Raw genomic sequence first — 23,078 nt, 5'->3', positions numbered from 1 at the left:
GTGTATTGTAGTGTATAGTGTAATGTGTAGTGTGTAGTGTAGAATGTAGTGTATAGTGTAGTGTGTATTGAAGTGTATAATGTAGTGTTTAGTGTAGTGTGTATTGAAGTGTATAGTGGTATGTCTATTGTAGTGTGTATTGTATAGTATAGTGTATATTGAAGTGTGTAGTGTGTATTATAGTGTAGTGTGTATCGTAATGTGTATTGTAGTGTATAGTGCAGTGTAGTGTGTATTGTAGTGTATAGTGTAGTGTGTATGCTAGTGTATAGCGTAGTGTATTTTGTAGTGTGTATTGTAGTGTATAGTGTGTGTATGTTAAACTTCTTTCGCACCATACGTAGCCAACCGTGCTAATCGGAGGTGCGTTTGAAGGACAACAAACTAACACAAGAACAACAAAACGCAGTTATAAACAAATTAGTTTGTTAATCTGGATGATTTTAAAGTGCATAGCTCCAGTGGCTTCCTAAGATCGGAAGGAAGGGAAGGAGCGTTACAGACGGCCGCAGAAGCGCATCTGAAAGTGCCGAGCGATGATGCGGTGACCACCGTCTTTGTTTGATGGCCAGCCAAAAGTGTAATATATAGTAGTGTAAAGTAGCGTATGGTGTAGTGTATAGTGCGGTGTAAAGCAGTGTATAGTGTAGGGTATAGTAGTGTAGTGTATAGTGTAGTGTATAGTGCGGTGTAAAGCGGTGTCTAGTGTAGGGTATAGTAGTGTATCGTGTAGTGTATAGTGTGGTGTAAAGCAGTGTATAGTGTAAGGTATAGTAGTGTATCGTGTAGTGTATAGTGTGCGGTGTATAGTGTAGTGTATAGTGTGGTGCATAGTATCGTGTAAATGTAGTGTATAGTGTAGTGTAGTATATAGTGTAGTGCATAGTGTCGTGTATAGTATTGTATATTGTAGTGAATAATATAATGTTTAGTAGTATAAAGTAGCGTATGGTGTAGTGTATGGCAGTGTGTAGTATAGTGTATAGTAGTGTGTAGTATAGTGTATAGTGTAGTGTATAGCAGTGTATAGTATAGGGTATAGTAGTGTATAAAGTTGTGATAGTTGTCGTGTGTAGTGTAGTGTATAGTGTAGTGTATACATCATCTGGCAGCGCACGACTGCTGATCCAAAAGCCGCTGCTGCTGCGGCGAGGATGACTGGCGGAGTGCCGTGTGATGATGGTTTATAGCTCCGTGATGGGATCGGCAGCGAGGTAGTGTGTGAGTGTGTGGTTAGTTTCTGGCGAGCACTTCGTGTGGTGTAATATAATTACGCGACCTATACATACAGTAGTGTGGCTTCGTTTTATTTATAACCAGGTGAGAAACCCGAGGAGCTTAGATTGTAATCATTTGTAACGTCACTTGGGTTACCAATGTGATAAAAAAAATTCTATAACAATAAAAAATATATACAAACTATATTTTTGGTTCTTTCGGTAAAGTCACGTAGAAGGGAAATAATAAAAAATAAAACAATAAAATTATCACGACGTTTCGGTTGCAACACAAGCAATCATCATCAGGTGTGAAAACCACAGCAAGAAAATTTGAAAAAAGTGGCGGTGGTTTTCACACCTGAGGATGATTGCTTGTGTTGCAATCGAAACGTCGTGATCATTTTATTATATTTACTTACTATTGCAGAAGCGAACCCGCCTACCACAAATGATAGCCGCTCAACAAAGTGACCCTCGGCATTCGTACATTTCTAGCAGCAAAATAATGGAGATGTGGGCAGGCCGAGGTTTTTTTTATTTTTTCCGCCAGATGTGGCTGAACCCGATATCCTGATGGTCCTGAAAGAGTTCAACTCCTTTGTTTGTTTGTCAGATTAATTAGAGGTAGGGTATGAAACAAGAAATGAACCCCAGGCAGGCGCATTTGGCATCCCGTGGGAATGGATTCCTGAATTCCATACCAGAGAGAGAGAGAGAGCGCAGACAAGAGCTAAGGCGCAGCTCTGCAATGGATTTCTCACTCCAGGGTGACGTTGATTATAAATGTGAAGGGAAAAACCAGAGGACCCGGAGACAAATCCACGCGACCACGGGGAAAGAGAGAGAGAGACACTGACTCCAAAATATACAGGAGCAGACGTCATGGTCAGGATTGAACCCATGACCGCCTGCATACCAGGCGAGGTAGTTAACATCTCCTAGCCACCGTGATGATGATGATGAGAGAGAGACACGCAAACTCCTAATCTACAGCAGCAGGTATCTTCAGGGTCGGGATTGAACCCACGACCTCCTGTATACCAGGCGAGGTAGTTAACATTTATCCACCGTGATGATGAGAGAGAGATGTTCAAACTCCAAATATCCAGCAGCAGGCATCTTCAGGGTCGGGATCAAACCCACGACCTCCTGCATACCAGGCGAGGTAGTTAACATTTCCTAGCCACCGTGATGATGATGATGAGAGAGAGACACGCAAACTCCAAATATACAGCAGCAGGCATCGTCAGGATCGAGATCGAATCCACGACCTCCTGCGTACCAGGCGAGGTAGTTAACATCTCCTAGCCACCGTGATGATGATGAGAGAGAGAGAGAGACGCTGACTCCCATATATAAAGGAGCAGACGTCAGGGTCGGGATCGAACCCACAGCCTCCTGCGTATCAGGCGAGGTAGTTAACATCTCCTAGCCACCGTGGCGCCATTGCGGTTATAATCATCGCTACAATGCACGATTTGTATGGTGGCCGTTCATGCAGATTGCATCTCACAATCGCTGAGCAGCCACAGGCAAAGCTGGCAGGCAGCAGCAGCAGCAGCCAGGCGGTCAGGAGCCAGCACTACAAGGAGTTGCCCCAGCTCTGCTGCCCTCTATATGTTCAGCCGTTTTCAGCCAATCGGTGAGCGTTTGTCCGTGGGAGGAAACCGGAGCAACCCGGAGAGAAATGAACGGGGGGGACAACACTCTATCCCGCGCACATGCAGTATATGGTGTGGTGTGTGTGTAATCTAATCTGTGGGTCTCTGGGTGGGTCTCTGGGTATGGGTGTCTGTGGGTCTCTGTGGGTGTCTCTATGGGTCTGGGTGTCTGTGGGTCCTCTGTGTGTGTTTATGGGTCTGGGTGTCTGTGGGTCTCTGTGGGTGTCTCAATGGGTCTGGGTGTCTGTGGGTCTTTGTCGGTGTTTCTATGGGTCTGGGTGTCTGTGGGTCTCTGTGGGTCTGGGTGTCTGTGGGTGTCTCTGGGTCTGGGTGTCTGTGGGTCTCTATGGGTCCCTATGGGTCTGGGTGTCTGTGGGTCTCTATGGGTGTCTCAGGGTCTCTATGGGTGTCTCAATGGGTCTGGGTGTCTGTGGGTCTCTGTGGGTGTCTCTATGGGTCTGGGTGTCTGTGGGTCTCTGTGTGTGTCTCTATGGGTCTGGGTGTCTGTGGGTCTCTGTGGGTCTGGGTGTCTGTGGGTCCTCTGTGTGTGTGTATGGGTGTTGAACTTCTTTCGCACCGCACGTAGCCAACCGCGCAATTCGGGAGGTGGTGGGGGAATGACAACAAACTAAACACAACGACAACAAGAAGCAGTTCTGCCTCCATTACTGTGATAAATTGTGCATTGTAGTGATGAATACAGCTAATTCTCCCTCCCTGTTCCTCCCTCCCTGTCCCTCGCTGTCTCCCTGCCTCCCTGTCCCTCCCGCAGAACTCAATCCGCCACAACCTCTCCCTGCACAGCCGCTTTGTCCGCGTCCAGAACGAGGGGCCCGGCAAGAGCTCCTGGTGGACGGTGAGCGCTCCCGGCGCCTCCGACCCTTCCTCCTCCGCCTCCCTCTCCTCCTCCTCGTCGTCGTCGGCGGCGTCGTCCGCTGCCACGTCCACCTCCTCCATCTCCTCGCCGGCGGGCCCCGGCGGAGCGTCGGCGGCGTCGGCCGCGCTGGCGGCCCGGGCTTCGAAACCCGGGCGCCGTCGGGCGACGTCGATGGACGCCAGCAACGGAAAGTTGGCGCGCAGCCGCAGCAAGGCGGCGCGCAAGAAGGGAGCGGCCGCCACCGTGGCCACCACCGCCACGGCCGCGGCTTCCGTGGGGGTGGTGGGGGGAGCGGCGGCCGCGGGGGGAGCAGCGGGGGGAGTCACTGGAGGGGCGGGGATCCTCTCGTTCTCGCTCGGTGAGTGGCGAGGGCGGTGAGCGGCCGCGATGCTCTTGGTGCCACGTACGCATGTAGTGTGTGTACGCTGAACTTGTTTCGCACCGTACTTAGCCAACCGTGGTAATCTGTGGGTCTCTATGGGTCTGGGTGGCTGTGGGTCTCTGTGGGTCTCTGTTGGTCTCTATGGGTCTGGGTGGCTCTGGGTCTCTATGGGTCTGGGTCAGAGGTCGCAATCGGGTACCCAATACCCATACCCTACCCGATACCTGACTACCCGTACCTGGCCGGGTACAGGTACCCGTTTGCGACCCTGGTGTGGCCGGGTACGGGTACGAGTAGACCGTGAGTCACTGGTGAGTCACCGTTTGTCACTCATTTCCCAACGTCTTGTCTCTTCTCACAATTCAAGTTCCTAGAATCAACCCACCCCCGCCTGCAACATGGCTTCATCCCAGAGGTCGCAATCAGGTTCCCGATCCCCGTACCCTACCCGATACCCGGCTACCCGTACCTGGCCAGGTACGGGTAGCCGTTTGCGACCCTGGTGCGGCCGGGTACGGGTAAGAAATCAAAACCCGTTTGCGACCTCTGGTCTGGGTGGCTGTGGGTCTCTGTGTCTGTGTGTGTACGTTGAACTTCTTTCGCACCGTACTTAGCCAACCGTGCTAATCTGTGGGTCTGAGTGGACTTGCCGATGACTGGTATCAGCGAGTGGCGAAAGCACAGCAAGTTGGCACAGTAGGGGGCACAGGTGGTGCATCAGCCACTCATCTCAGTCAGTCGACCCGTGGCACCTGGGTCTGCCCCGTGACCTCCTGCCAGCAGGCTGTTCGACACTTCACGTGGCCTCAACGTGCACCTAGCCTGGCACAAGCGTCGTGGTGACGTCACCGCCACTTAGTGGCGAATGTCGGTTGCTATTGTTGTTGTGTACGTTGACCTTCTTTCGCACCGTACGTAGCCCACCGTGCCCACCTGTGGGTCTGTGTGGGTCTGTATGGGCGTGGGTGTCTGTGCGGTAACCGTCTTGGTTCGATGGCCAGCCAGAAGCCGCAGCTATTGCCAGGATGATGACCGGAGATTGTGTGGTGATCGTGGACTGTGTGCCTCTAACCTGCCTCGGCACCTCGCCCATCCCACCTCACCCCCCATCTCCACCTCACCCCCCCACCTCACCTCCCCACCTCACCCCCCACCTCACACCCCACCTCACCTCACCCCCCCACCTGACCCCCCCACCTCACCCCCCACCTCACCTCACCCCCCCACCTCACCCCCCCACCTCACCCCCCCACCTCACCCCCCACCTCCACCTCACCCCCCCACCTCACCCAACCCCCCGACCTCGTAGACACTGGAGGCCCTGGCCCGCCGGACGATCTGGACGCGTGGACGCAGTTCCGCACGCGCGCCAGCTCGGACGCCAGCACGCTGAGCACGCTGAGCGCGGGGGGCGTGGGGGGCGGGGGAGGAGGGGGGGGGCGGGGGGGGAGGGCCCCTCTCCCCGGCTCCCGCCCGCCGCAAGCGCGACTCCTCCGACCTGGATGACGACTATGACGACGACGACGGCGACTTCGGCGTCGGCGGCTCGCTGTTGCCGGATCTGTCGGCCGTGGACCACCACCACCACCACCGCCACCACCGCCGCCTCGACGACGAGGAGGAGGAGGAGGGTGGCGGCGGTCGTTGCGACGACGCCGACGACGACGAAGAAGCCATGGTGACGTCCGGCTGCGCCGAGCAGGCCATGGGTTTCGGTGGCTCGCGGGCCGAGGTGGCCGACCACCACCACCGCCGACACCGCCACCACCACGACGACGACGACCAGCACGGGCTAGGCTTCGGCCTCAACGAGGCCATGATGGACGAGCTGCTCGACTCGCTGAGCCTCTCCCTGCAGCAGCAGCAGCAGCAGCAGAACTCGGCGTTGGCCGCGGCGTCACCGCCGCTGCCGCCGTCGTCGTCGCTGGCCGCGGCCATGCTGATGCTGGATGGCGACGACGAGCCGCGGATGAACAAGGCGATGCTCACGCACGCCGACCCGCTCATGTCGCAGGCGACGCCGAACCTCGGCCGCCACCTCCACCTCCACCACCACCAGCAGCAGCTCCACCACCACCACCAGCAGCAACAGCAGCAGCAGAGGCAGCAGCAGCAGCAGCTACTGCTGCTCCACAAGCAGCAGCAGAGGATGGCGGAGCTGGCGGCGTCGGCGTCGTCCCTGCCTACGGCCACGAGCCACCTGGGCAACTCCCTCTCCTCGCCCGCCTTCCACAAGGCCGCCACGGGCCCCTTCTCCTCGTCGCTGCCCAACGGCGACGCGGGCTTCTTGCAGCAGCAGCAGCAGCAGCAGTTGAATCACCACCAGCAGCAGCAGCCGCAGCAGCAGCAGCCGAGGTTCCCTTGCGACCTCGACGTGGAGATGTTCAACGGGAGCCTCGACTGCGACGTCGACTCGATCATCCACAGCGAGCTGCTGCTCGACGGCGCCGGCTTCGAGTTCTCCTTCGACTCGGCGCCGTCGCCGGACGGCTCCTCGCTGGCCGGCGGCGGCGCTCACAAGAACTGGCTCAGCGGCTGAGGGCTGGGGGCAACCGGCAGGGTTGGCGGTCAACAAGCCGGCACGGCGACGGAGGCCCGGACCGCGAGATGGTGCCGGCCACAAAAATCGGGGGGGGGGGGGGGGGGGGGCTTGGAATTGGAGGTGGGGGGGGGGGGTTGGTCAGGGGGGGTGGCGGTTGGGGAGGGGGGGGGGGAAGGGGGGCGTGGTTGTCGCGCCGGAGATGTCGGTGCTTGGCTGGTGCGAGGAATGACACGGTGGGGGGGGTGGGGGGGCGGTTGGGTGGGTCGTTGGGTGGGTTGTCGGGTGGGTGATGGGTTGTTGGGTGGCTTGTTGAGTCGTTAGGTAGGTGGGTGGGTCGGTGGGTTGCTTCCGTTCACTGCCAAATCTCGGAACGCGCCCAGCGGCACGCCGTTAATTCTCTCTAGAGAGGCGTGGCAGCAGCAGCAGCAGCGCCGCTGTCGTTATAAGGACGACGTTACTCACCGCAGAGAAGCGTCGCCACACCACCACTGCCCACTGGCGAAAAAAAACTGCCACTCGCCCTCCCCGCATGGTATTGCCGGAGCCCTCGGCACTGCTACAGTTACTCGGTTTGAGTTTTTTTACCCGACGACGTACACACACGTACACACACACGTACACACACGCGTACACACACGCGTACACACACGCACACACGCGTACACACGCGTACACACACGCGTACACACACACGCGTACACACGTACACACGTACACACCCACGTCATTGGAACGGTAAAGGAGTTTAACGGCCGTGCCGCCCCCCCCCCCCCCAAATTTCTCGTATCGGTGTGTCGCTTAATTCGGACGGTGACGCGGCGGTGGGTGGACACCCGTGCCGCCCAGGGTGGTGGTTGTGTGGTTGGTTGGGTGGGTGGTTGGATTGGTGGGTGGGCGGGCGGGCGGGTGGGTGGGTGGGTCCAGGTACTCGTCGACTTGATTATAATTGATTATTGAAGCACTCCGAGCCTCAGGGGCGTTCCCGTAGGGGCCTTGTAGATAAGTGCGTCGATCAGCAAACTTCGGGCGAACCTGCCGGGTTCTTTTTTAAGTTTCTCCGTGTCCCGGTCGTCGGGCGAACGACTTGCCGAGGGCTTTGCTGTCGGAGGGAATTATGTGGGAGGGACGAGGTGTGTCGGGGGTGGGGGGGTGGCGATGAGGCGGTTGTCGCCCTTCGCTGTATAGACATTGCCACCCCCCTACCCTGTATAAGCATAGAACTATGTTTACTTTAGCGAGGTTGTAATCGCGGTTGACGGAGTGGCGGGGCCGATTGGCGGGGGTGGGGGGGGGGCGGTTTTTGACGGGGGGGAGGGGTTGCGGTTTATGGGGGGAGGGGGGTTTGAGGAGAGGGGGGTGGTTGGGGGGGGGTGTTGACGGGGGGGGGGGGTTGATTGGTTCCTCTGGGCGACTTCGCTGTCACGCAGGCTGACGCGTGGGTCAGCGGCGCTGTGTGCACGTTGAGCTTCTCTCGCGCCGTACGTAGCCAACCGTGATAATCGGAGGTGCGGCAGAGGGTCGTGTGCTTGGGGGGTGTAAGGACAACAAACTAAACACGAAAGAGCAGTTCTAGAGAAATTAGTATTTCAATCGACATTTGAAAGTGGACAGCTCCAGTGCCGATGATAGGAAGGTTCTTATTTTGACTTTCCCTTCTGTTTCCGGGGCGATGTCTGCGCACCGCACCGGCGGGCGCTCCCTTTTAATGCTGAGCCAACCTAGGGGCTGGCGGCCCAGGAGCCCGGTACGTTTGTGAACGCGCCCCTACTCCGCACGTCGTAGCGCGTCTTCTGTCTGGAGTGGCAGAAGCAGCGCTCACCGACGGCTCGGTTGAATCTCGCTCGTGGCGCTAGCTCGGCTCTGTCGTGCCGATCGGATCCCCCCGGCGTCTGGCGCGCCAGAGGCGGCCAGCGGATGTCGGCGATTTCGTCGGCCGGCACCAGCGTGCGACCGGACGCACAGATCGTGAGTTTGGAGCTTGTGACGTGAAAGGTCGCGGCGCCCTTGTCCCCCCCAAAAAAAAAAAAACGGTGCTGAGGCTGCACTTTACTTTCCCGGTACGCGAGTCCGTGCGTTGAACTTCTTTCACACCGTACTGTAGCCAGCCGCGTTCACCGGAGGTGCGGTCGGGCGGGCGGGCGAGACTACAAACTAAACAACAACAAACAACGAGAAGCAGCTCTAAAGAAATTAGTTCATCAATGTGGACGGTGACTTGAAAGTGCATCGCGCAGCTCCCAGCGGCTTCCTAATGTGGTGGCGGTGGAAAAGCTGTGGGGGGGGGTGAATTTGGGGGTTGGGGGGGTAGGAGGGATAGTGGAGGTAGGGGGGGGTCGTCGCTGTGCCAAGGGGGTAACGCGGGAGCTTTGTGCGCCCCCCCCCACGTCCCCGAGACTCGTCGCACGCTGTAAATAAACGGTGGGGGGCAGGGGGGGGGGTGAATTGGGGTTTGGCTTCACGCGGTGGCTCGACACGGGAGAGGGGTACGAGGTGTCCGCGGTACGGTCGGTCGGTCGGTCTTCTTAAACGGTGTCTCTGCTGCAGCCCCCATTGCTGATGCTGCTGCTGATGCTGCTGATGTCGCTGCTGCTCCTGGTGCTGCTGCTGATGCTGCTGCTGCCGCTAATGCTGCTGCTGCCGCTGATGCTGATGCTAGTGCTGATGGTGCTGATGATGATGCTGATGAGGATGCTGATGAGGATATTGCTGATGCTGATGCTGCTGCTAGTGCTGATGATGCTGATGATGAGGATGCTGATGAGGATTTTGCTGCTGCTGCTGATGCTGCGAAGCCTGTAGGTTTAGTCGTCGGAGCCGGCCGGAGGCGCCTGAGGCGGCCGTCAATTTTTTTGGTAATCTGCTTGGTGTCTTGGTATAACCCAACACACCACCCCGACCCCTCCCACTTGTTCCGTGGTGTTAACGAAAGGTGGGGGGCAGTGACTGGGTGGTCTCCATCAGGGTTGGTAGAGCCGGGGGAGTTTCGTTCGCCCCGGGGCGTTTCGTTAGCCGTGGAGTTTCGTTAGCCCCGGGGCGTTTCGTAAGCCCCGGGCGCGTTTGCGTTCGCCCCTGGGTGTTTCGTTAGCTGGCGTGGCAACCCTGCGGATGATGCATTGGGCCGGGGAAGGGTTGGAGGCACGTCGTCCTCACGTCGGTAGTCGCCCAAGCCGCCGTCCGGATCGTCCGTTTCCTTCCGAATTATTGTTGTTGTTGTTTACGGATCGCCGTGGGTACGTCTCTTTTTATTATTTTTTTTTTCCAAATTTTCCCCGCAGCCAATAAAGCGATGGGAATCCGGGTCGGGTTTTGCGCGCCCCGCGATGGGAGCCCGCGGTACGCCCAGCAGCGAGCGCCCGCCGGCGTTACCGGCACGATGGCGCATCTCCGCTCGTCCGTAGCGAACCTCACTGCCTCCGGCAATGTCCTTTGGCCGCGTCGCCGTGAGGGCCGGGGTAGCGGTAGGGGTGGGGGGCGGTAGGGGTGGGGGGCGGTAGGGGTGGGTGGCGGTAGGGGTGGGGGGCGGTAGGGGTGGGGGGCGGTAGGGGTGGGGGGCGGTAGGGGTGGGGGGCGGTGGGGTGGAGACTTTACTGCCACGCCGCTGATTCATTGTTGTGATTTTTTTATCATCATCAGCCAGCACCAGCAGCAGCTTTCAAAATGAGTTAAAGGTACCACACACAGACACAGATACCCCCCCACCCCGTACAACCCCCACAGACTGTTGGGGCAAGTGGTGTTAGGTCGGAACGACGCACGAGGGGGTGGGTGGCCAGCACCACGCCCGGCCGCCTTTGTCTCCCCCAGTGGCGATGTTTACTGCACACCACTACACCAAGTACTAATTTTAGGCTGAGTCGACCTAGGGGAGGAGGCCCAGGACAGTTTCAGATAATCGTCACCGGTGTTGGTCATGAGCGGGAATCGTAGCGCGGGCGTAGCGCTAACCGCTGCACCACCGCTCCACAAACACACAGACAAAAAAGATAAAGATCCCCTTAACAAACTGTTGGGTGGGTGGGTGGTTCGATGGGTGGGTGATTCGGTGGGTGGGTAGGTTCCCATTCACCGCTCAATCAGGGAACGGCGTGAACAGCTTAGCGTTCATTTTACTTAGAGAGAGAGGCATAGCAGCGGCAGTATCAACGCTGTTTTTATCAAGACGTCGGTACTCACAGCAGAGAATCATAGCGGCACGATCGCCGGCGCCGTCACTCTACCGATAGCCGGCGGCAAAAGCTGCCACACGCCACCACCGCCGTGTCCTTACGGGATCCTTGGTGCGCGCAGGTACGTCGTCGGAAGAACCGATGACCAACCGCGGCTAATCGGAGGTGCGGGTGGTTGGGGGGGTGGGAGAAACAAACTAAACACAACGACAGCGACGACAAGCGGTCGTAAATAAATGAGTTTCTGATTTTAGATTTCAAAGCGCTTAGCTCCCGTGGCTTCCTCACTGCCAGTTGACATGGTGTGGGAGTGGTGGGGGTGGTGGTGGTTGGGGTGGTGTGGGAGTGGTGGTTGGGGTGGTGTGAGAGGGGTGGCCGGGGCTCGGAACACAAACTTTTGATGGAGATTCATCTCAATTTGACGATCAAAAGAACTGAAACCCTCTGAGGTGCTTTTAAATATATATATGGAGTGTGTTTGGGTTCATCTCGTCAGCAGGAGGAAAGTCGTTCACGGGCCCCGAGCGGTTTTGTTGACACTCGTCGCAAGATCCATCCTCTCTCTCCCCTCTCTCCTCTCCTTGCTCTCCCCTCTCTCTTTTTTCTTATGATCAGAGGAAACAAGAAGAAGATGCTCGGTGTAGTCGGCACTTTGCTTCGTTCATCATTTCGTTTTTTTTTCAATGCTTTGCTTTATGTGCCCCCCCCCCCCTTTTTAAACGAAAGATTTCACAGATACGAGAGCTACTGGCTGAGGCCGTGTAGGACTGCGAGGAGGGCTGGGTGCAGATGCAGCACTTGTCGTAGTAAAAAAAAGAAAACTTAAAAAAGATGTACATAGAAAACAGGGGGAACATAGACATGGAGTAGTGAGAGAGATGGGGGCAGAGAGAGAGGGAATGGGTAAGAAGGAGGAGAGCGGAGCGTGACATCTTTTGTGAAATCCCCTCTCTCTCGCCTCTGACGCCGGCCTCGCGTGGTGCTCAAGACAGTTTTTGCGGCGCAAGAACAAAAGTGAATGCTCGCTTGTCAGTATTACTCGACACCCTCCCTCCCTCGTGTGTGGGAATCGGATGGGGGGGGGTAGTATGGGGGGGCGAGGGGGTAACGATACCCCCCCACCCCCACCTTCCCCTCCTCCTGCCACCCACCGCTGCTACCAACACAAGCGGCCCGCGCTTTCTCGAGCCCTTGCCCCGCATTATTTTTGCTCCAATCGATCGACGAAGAGCCCCGAGCTTTTACGTCGTCGTGCGACGGGGGGCGGGAATTGTTTCTCGTCTACCGAGCGTTGAGCTTCGGAATGGCAGAGCGGCCGGGGGCATGGGGGGGGGGTCCCGTCGGGCTCCTGATGCCCGCCCGCCCGCCGGTTAATTCCTTGGCTGGCTACGGTTAGCAGCAGCAGCGGCCGTGGGGACGGTGTCGCAAGGTGGATGCAACAATCGCCAGCAGCAGACAGTGCGACGGTGATGAGGAATTCGACCAAACGAAGACCTTTGTATCTAAGTTGGTCATCAATATCCCCACCCCACCCCCCACTACCCAAACCTCACCTGGAAACCCACGACCCCCCCATCGTTAAACAAGGTGCTGTGAGTTACGTTAACCTCGCTGTATGTGTATTATGTATCAAACTTAAAATACGTATAATATTAACCCAGAGTGTAGCATTTATCTTATTTTGCTCGTTTTTTTTTGTACGTTCTATTTAGTTTTCAGAAGTTAAAGAACCTAAAGTACCGACTTGTGAATTTCTATAATTACATTGTACGCAGTTTGTTGTACGATGGACGCGTTGAGCAAGGACTTGGGTACGAATCCGTCGCGGCGAAATACACGAAACGCCAGTTCACACGCGCTCACATATCAGCGTCTCAAACCTCCCTCCCCCAAACCACCCCTTGATGACGGATTAGTTTGCGTCTTTGAGACCGGCTTCTGTAGAGGCCTGCCCAAGTTTCCCAGTCGTCGACACGCGTTAAAAGACGATTGGGCGGAAACAACAACGACAACAATTTCTCGAGGGCTTCGTGGACGCTGCGTTTTCGGAATCTTCTTGCGAGTCACGTTATCAAGTATCCGGCTTGAGAAGATGTCGTTTCGCGACTCATTCCGGCGGCGGCCAATACGCAGATCGCAATGCCACAGGCGGGCGGGCGGGCAGGGATGACCGCCGAGAGGTTACGTTGCATATCTGCGGACAGAATCCGAACGAATCCGGCGGAAAGCTTATTTTCGTGACGGCCGACGGCAAATAGGAATTCCACGGCCTCCGAATTCGAACTGCAAAAAACGCTTGCGGACGTCTACCGATAGATGGCGCCAGTGCTCAGCATGGCCATCGAATATGTCGGCCATTCTCCCCGTTCCCAGACGTCTGGGCCGGTTTGGTGGGTTGGGCGGCTGTTGTCCCGTTCAGTGCCGGATCTGGGAACGGCGTGAGTGGCTCGGCGTTCATTTTATTTAGAGATAAGCGACGCAGCAGCAGCAGCGCCCTTGTTTTTTTTAATTATCAAGGCGTCGTTAACTCACCGTGGAGAGCCGTAGCGGAGGCCTGCCTCGGCGCACCGGTAAAGTTACGTCGTGACGTGCACGTCATCGGAATGGAATCGGAAGAACAGCTGATGGCGTACACGTAACGAATCGTAAAGGGTTATGGAAGGGGGTTAAATCCATCCCGTAGCTCGCCCGTGGATCGCGGAGGCCCACCGAGGCCCACGCCAGAGCGTGTTATCGCCGCGCTCCGCATACTGGCCCACCGCTGGCGTTGGGAGGCTCGAGGTGACCTAGGAGGGTCGAAGTTTCGGCGTCTTGAGACTTGGCTACGCTCACTCTGCTCCGGGAGCTTGAGCTTTGACGTTTCGACGACCTGCGGAAACTTGGGTTTTAGAATCTCGGTGATGCTTCAGCACTTTTGAGGCTGTGAAGGGTGGCCAGGGCTCGGCGGGATTCTGAAACGCAGGAATCCCCGGGACCGAGTTTTCTCGGGACCTGAGACTTGCAGCGCTCTGGGAATTAAAGTGTGTGGCATTGCCGAGATGCAAGGAGAGAACTGGGTTGTCGGAAGTTCGACGCCAGATTTCAGGGTTGAGGGGGGGGTTGGGTGGTCCCGTAAACTTTTGGTACGCGAAAACCGTGACTGCGTTTCTGGGGGGGGGCGATCTTGAGACTTAAAAACTCCACGGGGGGGGGGGGGGTGTGGGGGAACCGCGTTTGAGTTCACCAAAAAAGTCTCGAGTGGCATTTCGAACTTGCTCGGCGGTGCGTCGAGGGGGGGGGCACCGCTTAGCAATCTCTTGAGATGCTCCCCACGGGTTTTGTCTGACGGCTGGCGTTGCACGCCGGGCTCCTTACAAGAAATGTGGCATTAACCGATCGCTGTTGTTACGATGACGCTGTTTACGTTTGTAATGTGCGCGCGGATTTCGCCATCCCTTCCATCCCCCCCCCCCCCCCCCCGTTTGAATCCGTATTATCGTCGTTATTACACGCTCAGCGTATTGCGCGAATTCACGAGCGGTGGATTTGATATCTTTTTTAGCTTTTGACGTCGTACCTCTCGCAGAAACGCGCCCACGATTGCGTTTGGTTTTTGTTTTACGTTCGGGCAACAAACGCCGGACGACACTCCGCTGTCCTAACACACGCGCCACTGCTACGAACGTACCGTGCATACGTAACGTTACGTACGCACGCACGTCCATGAGAATTTCGTAACGTTTGTGGCTCACGTGCTGCAAGGCCTGCGGGTTGGATACGACCGGATTTCATTTTTTTTTTGCACGGCCCGCGGCTGACTCTCACAAGGCGTTGCCACTTCGAAAGGGCCCCCCAGCAAACAACGGGGGGCTGTCACTTCGCATTGCGTGGTGTGTTTGAGCCCGATGATCGTGCCGGGCGTAGCAAGATGAGTCATCGCTGTGCTGACCTCCCCCTCCGTTGTGAATCCGGCTTCGAGTCGTTGCACGCTCCGCGGTTCTGTTCTCTGGGCGAGTCTCGTCGCTCGCCCGGCCCGGAAAGTTTTTTTTTTGTTACATTTCCCATTTGTACATCGTAACCACCCGTTATCAAGTATCCGCATCTGCTGCTGCTGCCACCGCCGCGGCGGCGGCTTGCGACAGACGCGGATGTCTTCACTGATCAGGTCCTGAAGAGGGGAAATATCTTGGGGACTGGCAACAACGACGACACGGAAGTTTCGACGCACGCGGCCGTACGCTTCTTTCGCGGACGCGCGCTAGTGTTGCTGTTGGACGTCATGTCTCGGGTGACACGAAGGCACGTGCGTGCGTCCATGTCTGGCCGCCCCCCCCTGGTTCCCCGGTTCCCCGGTTCCGCCAAAGTTATTTTACCATCCTTATTCAACCCTGTAAGCAAAAGGGGTTTCTCTCGTACCGCTGCTGTGTATAAGCGCAGCTGCACGCGATGGTAGTGAGCGCGGCTTTGGGTCACGCAATTGGTGACGAGTGGATTTGCAGTCGCATTTCTCATTGCCTGCCGTGCCTCGGCGCAGCGTTTTTGTTGTGTGGTGCTCTCAATATCGCCTGCTGTTAGGTGGAAAGGCTACGTTCCTGTGGCAGGAGCAAGTGTGGTCCGTAGCAAAACGATCACCGCTGACTTCCCGATGCGCTAACCTGGTGCGGCTTCACGACGTGGTTACTCATTTTATTCACCCTGGAGAGATGATGATGATGATGGATGGTTGTTGTGACGATGTTCATGATGGCTGGACACTCGAGACGGGGTTTGTGAACTTGTTTTACTCGAGTCGAACACAAACACAACATCACGTTCAAGATAAACCGCCCACACTGTTAATATAATCGGACGCACATGATATACAGATGACATTGATGTAACAAAACCACGATTTGTTGTTTGTTCATCATTAACGTGGGTCTCGGGACAGAGACGAGCCATCGCCGTCGCTAGTTCGTCACGGATGATGTCTGCGGCTCTGATCGCTGACGGGGTAATTCAATCTGAAGAGAGAAACCAAACTGAGATGACATTGCGAGCGATACCAGGTTTTTTTTTTCTCCCTAACATTTGTTATTTTGCTTGCCTTTAGAACGTTAAGCATAACTTGTTTTACTTGTTAATGATGCCACTCTGTGTCTCTCAAGTTTCCGCTGAACCCAAAATCATTTAAGCAGCAGTAGCAGCAGCAGCACATGATTTCATAACGGCATGACATGAAATGACTCGGGGTCGTTTTGGAGCAAAGAACAGCGATTGAATCCTGTGCACGTCTGACATACGCCACGGCATGGGCCCACGGATTTTGTGGGGCCCGCCATTGTATATATATACACGCGATGTGAACTACCTCGCCTGGTACGCAGGAGGTCAATTTATATTTTATTTTACTATTATTTTTATCGTGGTTTTTTGCTCTTATTATTTGAAATGTATTGTTATTTTATTATTTTTGTTTTCTATCTACGTGACTTTACCGAAAGAACCAAGAACATGAAAAGGAGGTTGTGGGTTCGATCCCAACCCTGACGCCTGCTGTGGATTTGGAGTTTGCGCGTCTCTCTCTCTCCCCCGTGGTGGTCGCGTGGATTTTTCTCCGGTGTCCTCCGGTTTTTCCCCTCTCCACATTCAGAATCGGTGTCACGCGTTTGGAGTTATTTTCGCCGCAACACATTTCCACGCATTCATGATGATAAGCCACTTTGTTGAGCTGCTATCATTTGTGATAGCCAGAGTCGAAGCTACACAGCTCAGTGAGGCTAACCTGGTAAAATAAAAACGTTCAATAAGTAGTATAATATATACCGCCTGGTAATGAGGCTGAAACGCAAGACTGTACACGTACAGCCCGAGTTGTCACTCCACTGCTGGATTAGGGCCTCTCCACGCCATGGAGGATGGGGAAGGGGGTATTTTTGGGTTAGATCGCGTACATTTAAATGTGTCGTTAAACCCGCCACCACCCGACACAGCCAATTATTAAGGGTTGTCACTTCAACAAAACGTGCTAATTCGAGTAAACTCACAACATTTACACATTTACGCGATCTAACCCGAAAAAAGCCTCTGTTATGGGTAATAATGTTTGCAAAAGTCTGCGTGTTAAACTTGAGGAGGGGTATTTGACCATACTTCACGCTGGTCAGTGCGTGTTGCTTTAAGGTGCGGGTGGTGTCCACCTTCTGCTGTGCACAGCGCCGACGACTGCACCCCGCCTTTTGCACAATCGTGGTAACCCATCTGAGCCCTATCCCAGCCTCAAAGCCTCCATCGTGATTACACCGCAAACAGCGGGCCTCCCTTTGCATAAAATAATAATGATCGTGTATTGTAGTCCATCTGCCTATTGACCTCCAGGCTAATGTTTCCATGGGTGCGTGGTGAATATTAACAAAGGAAACATTTCATTTTAAATTGATGCCATTATAGGTATACCTCGTATAGGGCTCAGCATGCGTTCTTTGCAAACGGAGCACTAGAATATGAAACGGCGCTCTGGGAGGTCACGATGCCTCCTACGGCCGATGCCTCGTCTACTTCCATACATGGGCAGAGGCGCCCCTACGGGCAATGCTACGCCCACTGCCATATAAAAGCAGAGGCCCTGATAGGCAATGCCATGCCCACTTCCATATATGGTTAGAGATACGCTCCTATGGGCAACACCACGCCTATTTCCATATACGGACCGATCTTTCCTCCACGTTCAAAGAGGGCTGTAAGGACACAGTGTTATGGGAGGCAGCGCTATAAGAAGTATGCATGTATTACATTCCGGTGTGAAAAGGAATAACAGCTATAGTAAAGATGCAACGTATGCATAACTGCGTTTATTTGAGAGGGGGTGAGGTGAATTATATAGACCGGTTTTGTTTAAATGAAAGGAATGTTTCATGTTTTCCATACAGAAGTCAGGCTGCGTGGCTCAAGAGATGCATTCATAATGGCCGTGTTGAGCTCCTGAGTTTGACTCCTGTTCGTTCATTCGCTTCTCAATCTGCTTGTCCTCGTGAGGGTCGCGGCGGCAGAATGTTGAGTAGGGCGGTCCAGTCCTCCCTTTCACTGGCGACGGACTCTAGCCAGCCAAGCGACGGTCTCGCCAGCGTGTCCTGGGTTGGCCCTAGGGACTTCGCCCAGCGGGACGGGCTGCCCGGTAGATTTCCAGGAGTCTAACCGAACCACCTCAACTGGCTCCTCTCGATCCGGAGGAGCAGCGGCTCAACTCTGAGGCTCTCCTGGATTACCGAGTTCCTCGCCTTATCACGGAGAGTGAGCCTGGCAACCCTGCGTAGAAACCTCATTTCGGCCCCTTGTACCCGCGATCTCATCCTTACGGTCATTACCCAAAGCTCATGACCATAGGTGAGGGTGGGAATGTAGATCGACCTGCAAACCGAGAGCTTTGTCACTACCACCGACCGGTACAGCGCCCGCAACACTCCGGACAAAGCACCGATCTGCCAACCGATCTCCCGCTCCCACTCGCCATTAATCGTAAAAGGAGGTTTTTAAACACCTCCACTAAGGGCTGTTCTCCCCTCACGTGGAGAGCACACTGCACCGTCTCCCGGGAGTGAACCATGATCTCAGATTTGGAGGTGCTGATCGCAGACTGACGAAGCAAAGAGGACAGCGTCATCTGCAAAAAGCAGCGATGCCACCTCCATGTCCCCCGTACAAGTTTCAAGTTTTCATTTATTAGGTATAGCCCTGTGAGCCATGCGACTCTTAAGTTGGGTGCAACCGCAACAAACAAAATACGAAGAGAGAACATCTCGAAGCGACGACGTGCAACAGAAACATCCTGGACAAAACAGCAAATCCTCCAAGAAAAAAAAACGTACTACAACGCTGTGTGCAAAAATCCCAGTGTGATGCAAGTCAAACAACAACAACCATGAGACAATTTAGATTAACCATATGTTTTCGAAATCACCAAAACAAAGCCACACAAACAATGTAACAACAGTAATCACAGGAACTGTGACCCAAATTTAACAACAAACGATATACATAACATGTACGACCAAACTTGTAGCTATAGCTGGCAGCATGACACTCCCAGTGTATGATGTGTGAGGGAGTCAGTGGTAGTGTGAGTGAGTGTATGATGAGTGAGTGTATCACGGCCTCTTCCCGCCATCACGGCCTCCTTCCCGCCATCACGGCCTCCTCCCCTCGGCTCCGCCACCCCCACCGGCCCCCTCGGCTCCGTCGGCTCTGTCGGCCCCCTCTGTGCGAGCCTCTCGTCCACCGCAAATGGTCCCACCAGCCGCTGGGAGGCGGCCATCTTTTTTTTTTCCATCACGGCCTCCTCCCCGCGGCTCCTTTAGCTTCCTCGGCTCCGTCGGCTCCCTCTGCTCCCTTGGCTCCATTGGCTCCCCCGGCCCCATCGCCCCCCCCCCCCCCCTGCTCCCCCGGCTCCCTCGGCTCGCGCCTCTCGCCCACGGCAAACGGCCCCGCCAGCCACCGGGAGCGCGCACCTCAGGCGGCCATCTTGGGCGCACCTCCCCCTGGGTCGTGTGTAGAAATGTGAAGGCAGAGACTTCTCAAGCTTGATTTGACTTCTCCTTGGAAGCAAAGCGTTTATCACAATACAATCTTAACACTACGGAGTATTGGCTCCGTCACCCGCTAACTTAAGGGATGTAAACAATCTGCTCCTAAATTTCGATTTAAAGCTTTCGTGACTGCAGGGATTCATCTTCTTGGTTCTTTCGGTAAAGTCACGTAGAAGGGAAATAATAAAATAAAATAAATTAAACATAAATACTCCAAGCTACGCTCCCAGGGTGCTAGCCGAGGTCTTCCATCTTCCCCCGTTTTCGAAAAATGCAGGACCGTTAGCGATCAGATGCAGTTTCATAGACAATTCTGGGCTTCCCCGCCCCCCTGCAGTTGACCGTTAGCCTAAATACCCCCGTCCCTTGGCCACGTGGAGTTCACCCCAGGTCAAGAAGCACACCCCGCAGGCGCTGTGGCACTCGCTTCTGTGGCTGAGCAGTGTTACGCCACCATCATCACCGCCACCTCCTTGCAAGCGAGCGGGGCTTCCCAGACAGAGAGGGCATGGGCGCGCTGCGCAAAGCTGCCGTGGGCTCGGAGGCCACGGAGAACAGTGCGGTCGTGCGTTCTCGTCCGAGACGAGACTGCGTGTGCGAGTGTGTGAGTGTGTGTGCGAGTGTGATTGTGTTTGCGAGTGTGTAGGTGAGAGTGTGAGTGCTGAGGTACTCCATACCTCAAGTTGCGCCTTCATATCCTGTCAGTGAAAATCACATACAGGTGTGGAAACAAGACGCACCCTTGGCAGAGTCGAATACCCCCATTGAGCGACTTTGATTTAACACCAAGAATAAGGACACAGCTCTCACTCTGGGAACAGAGGGACCGGATAGCACAAAAAAACGGCACCGGTAGGTCATACTCCCGCAGCACCTCCCATAAGACATTGCGGGGAACACGGTCACATGACCAAGTCTACAAAGGAGAGGTGGACTGGAGAAGCGTACTCCCATGACCTCTCAAATATCTGTGAGAGAAAAGAGCTGGTCCATTGTTCCACGACCATGACGGGAATCCACATTGTTCCTCCTGAATCTGAGGCTCTTCCACTGGGCAGAGCCTCCTCTCCAGCACTCTGGCATCGGCTTTACCTGGGACGCTGAGGAGTGTGATCCCTCTCGAGTTGGAAAGCGGGACCAAGACCCCATTTTGCCAATCCAGAGGTACTGTAGCCCCCTTCCATGCAACATTGAAGAGGCGTGTCCACTACGACACTCCTACACTGTCCAGCACTTTCAACAACTCTGGGCGAATCTCGTCCACCCCAGCAACTTTGCCGCTGCGACTTCAGCAGCCGTGATGGATCAGACGCCCCCAGCTGTTGCCAGGACTATCTCCTCAGAGGAGGGCATGTCCACCAGGTTAAGGAGCTCCTCAAAGTGTTCCTTCCACCTCTTGACAATCGAGGTCCTGAACATCGTCCACTCGGACTCAATGTCCATAGCCTCCTCTGGAGTGTAAGAGAAATTTTCCCAGAGGTGGAAGTTGAAATCTTTCTGCACTATTCGTTGGGCCTTCCACATCTTAATGTGGTCAGTACGCCAAGCGTCAGATCCAACCTCTACCACCAGTATTCTTAGGTTTATTCGGTAAAGTCACGTAGGTAAAATTTTAAATTAATAAAAGTAAAATAAATAAAAGAAAAATCACGACGTTTCGGAGGCAACACAAGCTTCTGTCTTCAGTTGGAACCGTCACAGCACGACAGCTGTATCAAGTAAATGAGAGATTTCAAGAGATACCACTCCGTATATATACCACCAGGTGGTGATCAGTTGACAGCTCTGCCCCTCTCTTCACCCAAGTGCCCTGAACATACGGCCTTGAGTCCGATGATACAACTATCAAGTAAATAATTGACCTTTGGCCCAAAGTGCTCTGGTGCCAAGTACACTTATGACCATCCTTGTGTTCGAACTTGGTGTTTGTTATTGACATTCTGACTAGCACAGAATTCCAATAACATCTCACCGCTCGGGTTCAGATCAGGGGGGCATTCCTCCCAATCACGCTTCTCCCAGGTATCTCTGTCGTTTGCCACGTGAGCATTGAAGTCGCCCAGTAAGACTATGGAGTCGGTAGGTGGCACTCTGTCGAGCACTGCACCCACCGTCTCCAGGAAGGTTGAATACGCTGAACTGCTGTTTGGTGCATAAGCACACAGAGTTTTCCTTTCTGAGACATGAAGTCTCATTGAGGCGACCCTCTCATATCAACTGGGACAAACACCGACTGAACAGCACCCAGCTGGGGGCTTGTGAGGATCACCACACCCGCCCGGGGCCTCTCGCCAGGGGTTACTCCGGAATAGGAGACCACCCACCCCCGATCGAGAAGTTTGCTTCGAGTGCCAACGCTGTGTGTGGAGGTGAGGCCTACTTATGTCTCGTCGATACCTTTCCAACTCCTCCACCAGCTCCGGCTCCTTCCCCCCCCCCCCCCCCGCCCAGTGACGTGGAATTCCACGTCCCAATAGCCGGTATCCATCGACAAGCTCCAGTCTGTCCGAGTTCATACCTCTCCTTGCCATGATGGCATCGCACTCCTGCCCCTCGCCGTTCGTCCTGCAAATGGTGGGCCCACAGGATGGCGACACGAAGCCTTTTCGGGCTGGGCCCGACCGGGTTACGTGGGGTCTGCTGGCCACCACGGCGCTTGCCGGCGAACACCTCCCCCAGGAGACTCCCGTTAGCAAGTTCACGGTCTAATCCCCCAGCCATCAATAACTCGCCAAATGTTCTTGTAGACTCGCATATAAACTCCAAAGGAGGGGGGTTTTGGTCATTCTTAGAAAGTAAAAAAAATTAACAGCTGACTCGCGCAACACTTAAAGATGACGAGAAATGTTGATGTGCGCTTGAACTCAAAGCGGCAAGTTCCCCACTGCTTAAAACTGTGATTAACCAGGTACGATGGGGAAATTTCTGCCCACTCTGTGCTCTGATGCACTGTCCTCAGCATCATGATGATGTTGGTGGTGGTGGTGAGTGTTTTATCATTATTGATTTGGCATGTTTTATCTGCTCACCGTATCGGATGAAATTGCATCTGGTGCCAGCTCTATCTGGTTGAACTCCTTTTATGTTTTCTGTGCTTGAATGTGCCTGGTTTTTAATGTTTCTGATTTGAACCATGCATAATGAATCTGTTTTATGCTCTTATCTCAATCCATCCCTATCTGGTGCAGTGTGTACTCAATGCCAGGCTAAATCAGCAGCTGGCTGCCTAGGTATATTGATTACTTAACAAATACCTATAATTTCCACACTGATCAAACTCATCCTATTTGCAGGTTGGAATGTTACGCATTTTTTTCATTTTCTATTATATATACGTTATTTAAATCTACAAAGCAAAATACAAAAGCAAAGTGTGAAAGAAAAGTAAAACCCCACTTACTCAAAATCACAAATTCTCGAATGCGCAATGTGATTGCTGCAGGCGGCCGCTTCAGAGTTCAAAGTTTATTTATTAGGTATAGCCCTGTGAGCCATTCGGCTCTTGAATCGGGTGCAACCGCAACAAACAAAAAAACATGAACAAGAAAACATCTTAAAGTGACTAAGTGCAAACAGAAAATCCAAGAAAAGACAGAAAAATATTGCAGAAAAATCACCGTACACCAACCCTGTGCAAATATCCCAGTGGGATGCAAGTCAAACAACAACAACCACAAGACAACTTAGATT

At 54.4% G+C, this 23,078-nt stretch overlaps 1 protein-coding gene across 1 annotated transcript in view; it reads left to right on the top strand.

The window, feature by feature from the left end:
* LOC144949906 (uncharacterized) overlaps positions 1 to 6,766 on the top strand; it is a 48,847-nt gene extending 42,081 nt beyond the window's left edge. Inside the window, exons 8-10 of the mRNA XM_078879890.1 lie at positions 3,654 to 4,116; positions 5,450 to 5,560; positions 5,592 to 6,766. Coding sequence (XP_078736016.1) covers positions 3,654 to 4,116; positions 5,450 to 5,560; positions 5,592 to 6,679 — 1,662 coding nt within the window. The 3' untranslated portion in view covers positions 6,680 to 6,766. The remainder of the gene's footprint in view (positions 1 to 3,653; positions 4,117 to 5,449; positions 5,561 to 5,591) is intronic.
* The last annotated feature ends 16,312 nt before the right edge of the window (positions 6,767 to 23,078 follow it).

Source organism: Lampetra fluviatilis, chromosome 55, assembly GCF_964198595.1.
Source record: "Lampetra fluviatilis chromosome 55, kcLamFluv1.1, whole genome shotgun sequence".
In the NCBI taxonomy this organism is placed as follows: Eukaryota; Metazoa; Chordata; class Hyperoartia; order Petromyzontiformes; family Petromyzontidae; genus Lampetra; species Lampetra fluviatilis.
This window is presented reverse-complemented; position numbering and strand designations above follow the sequence as displayed.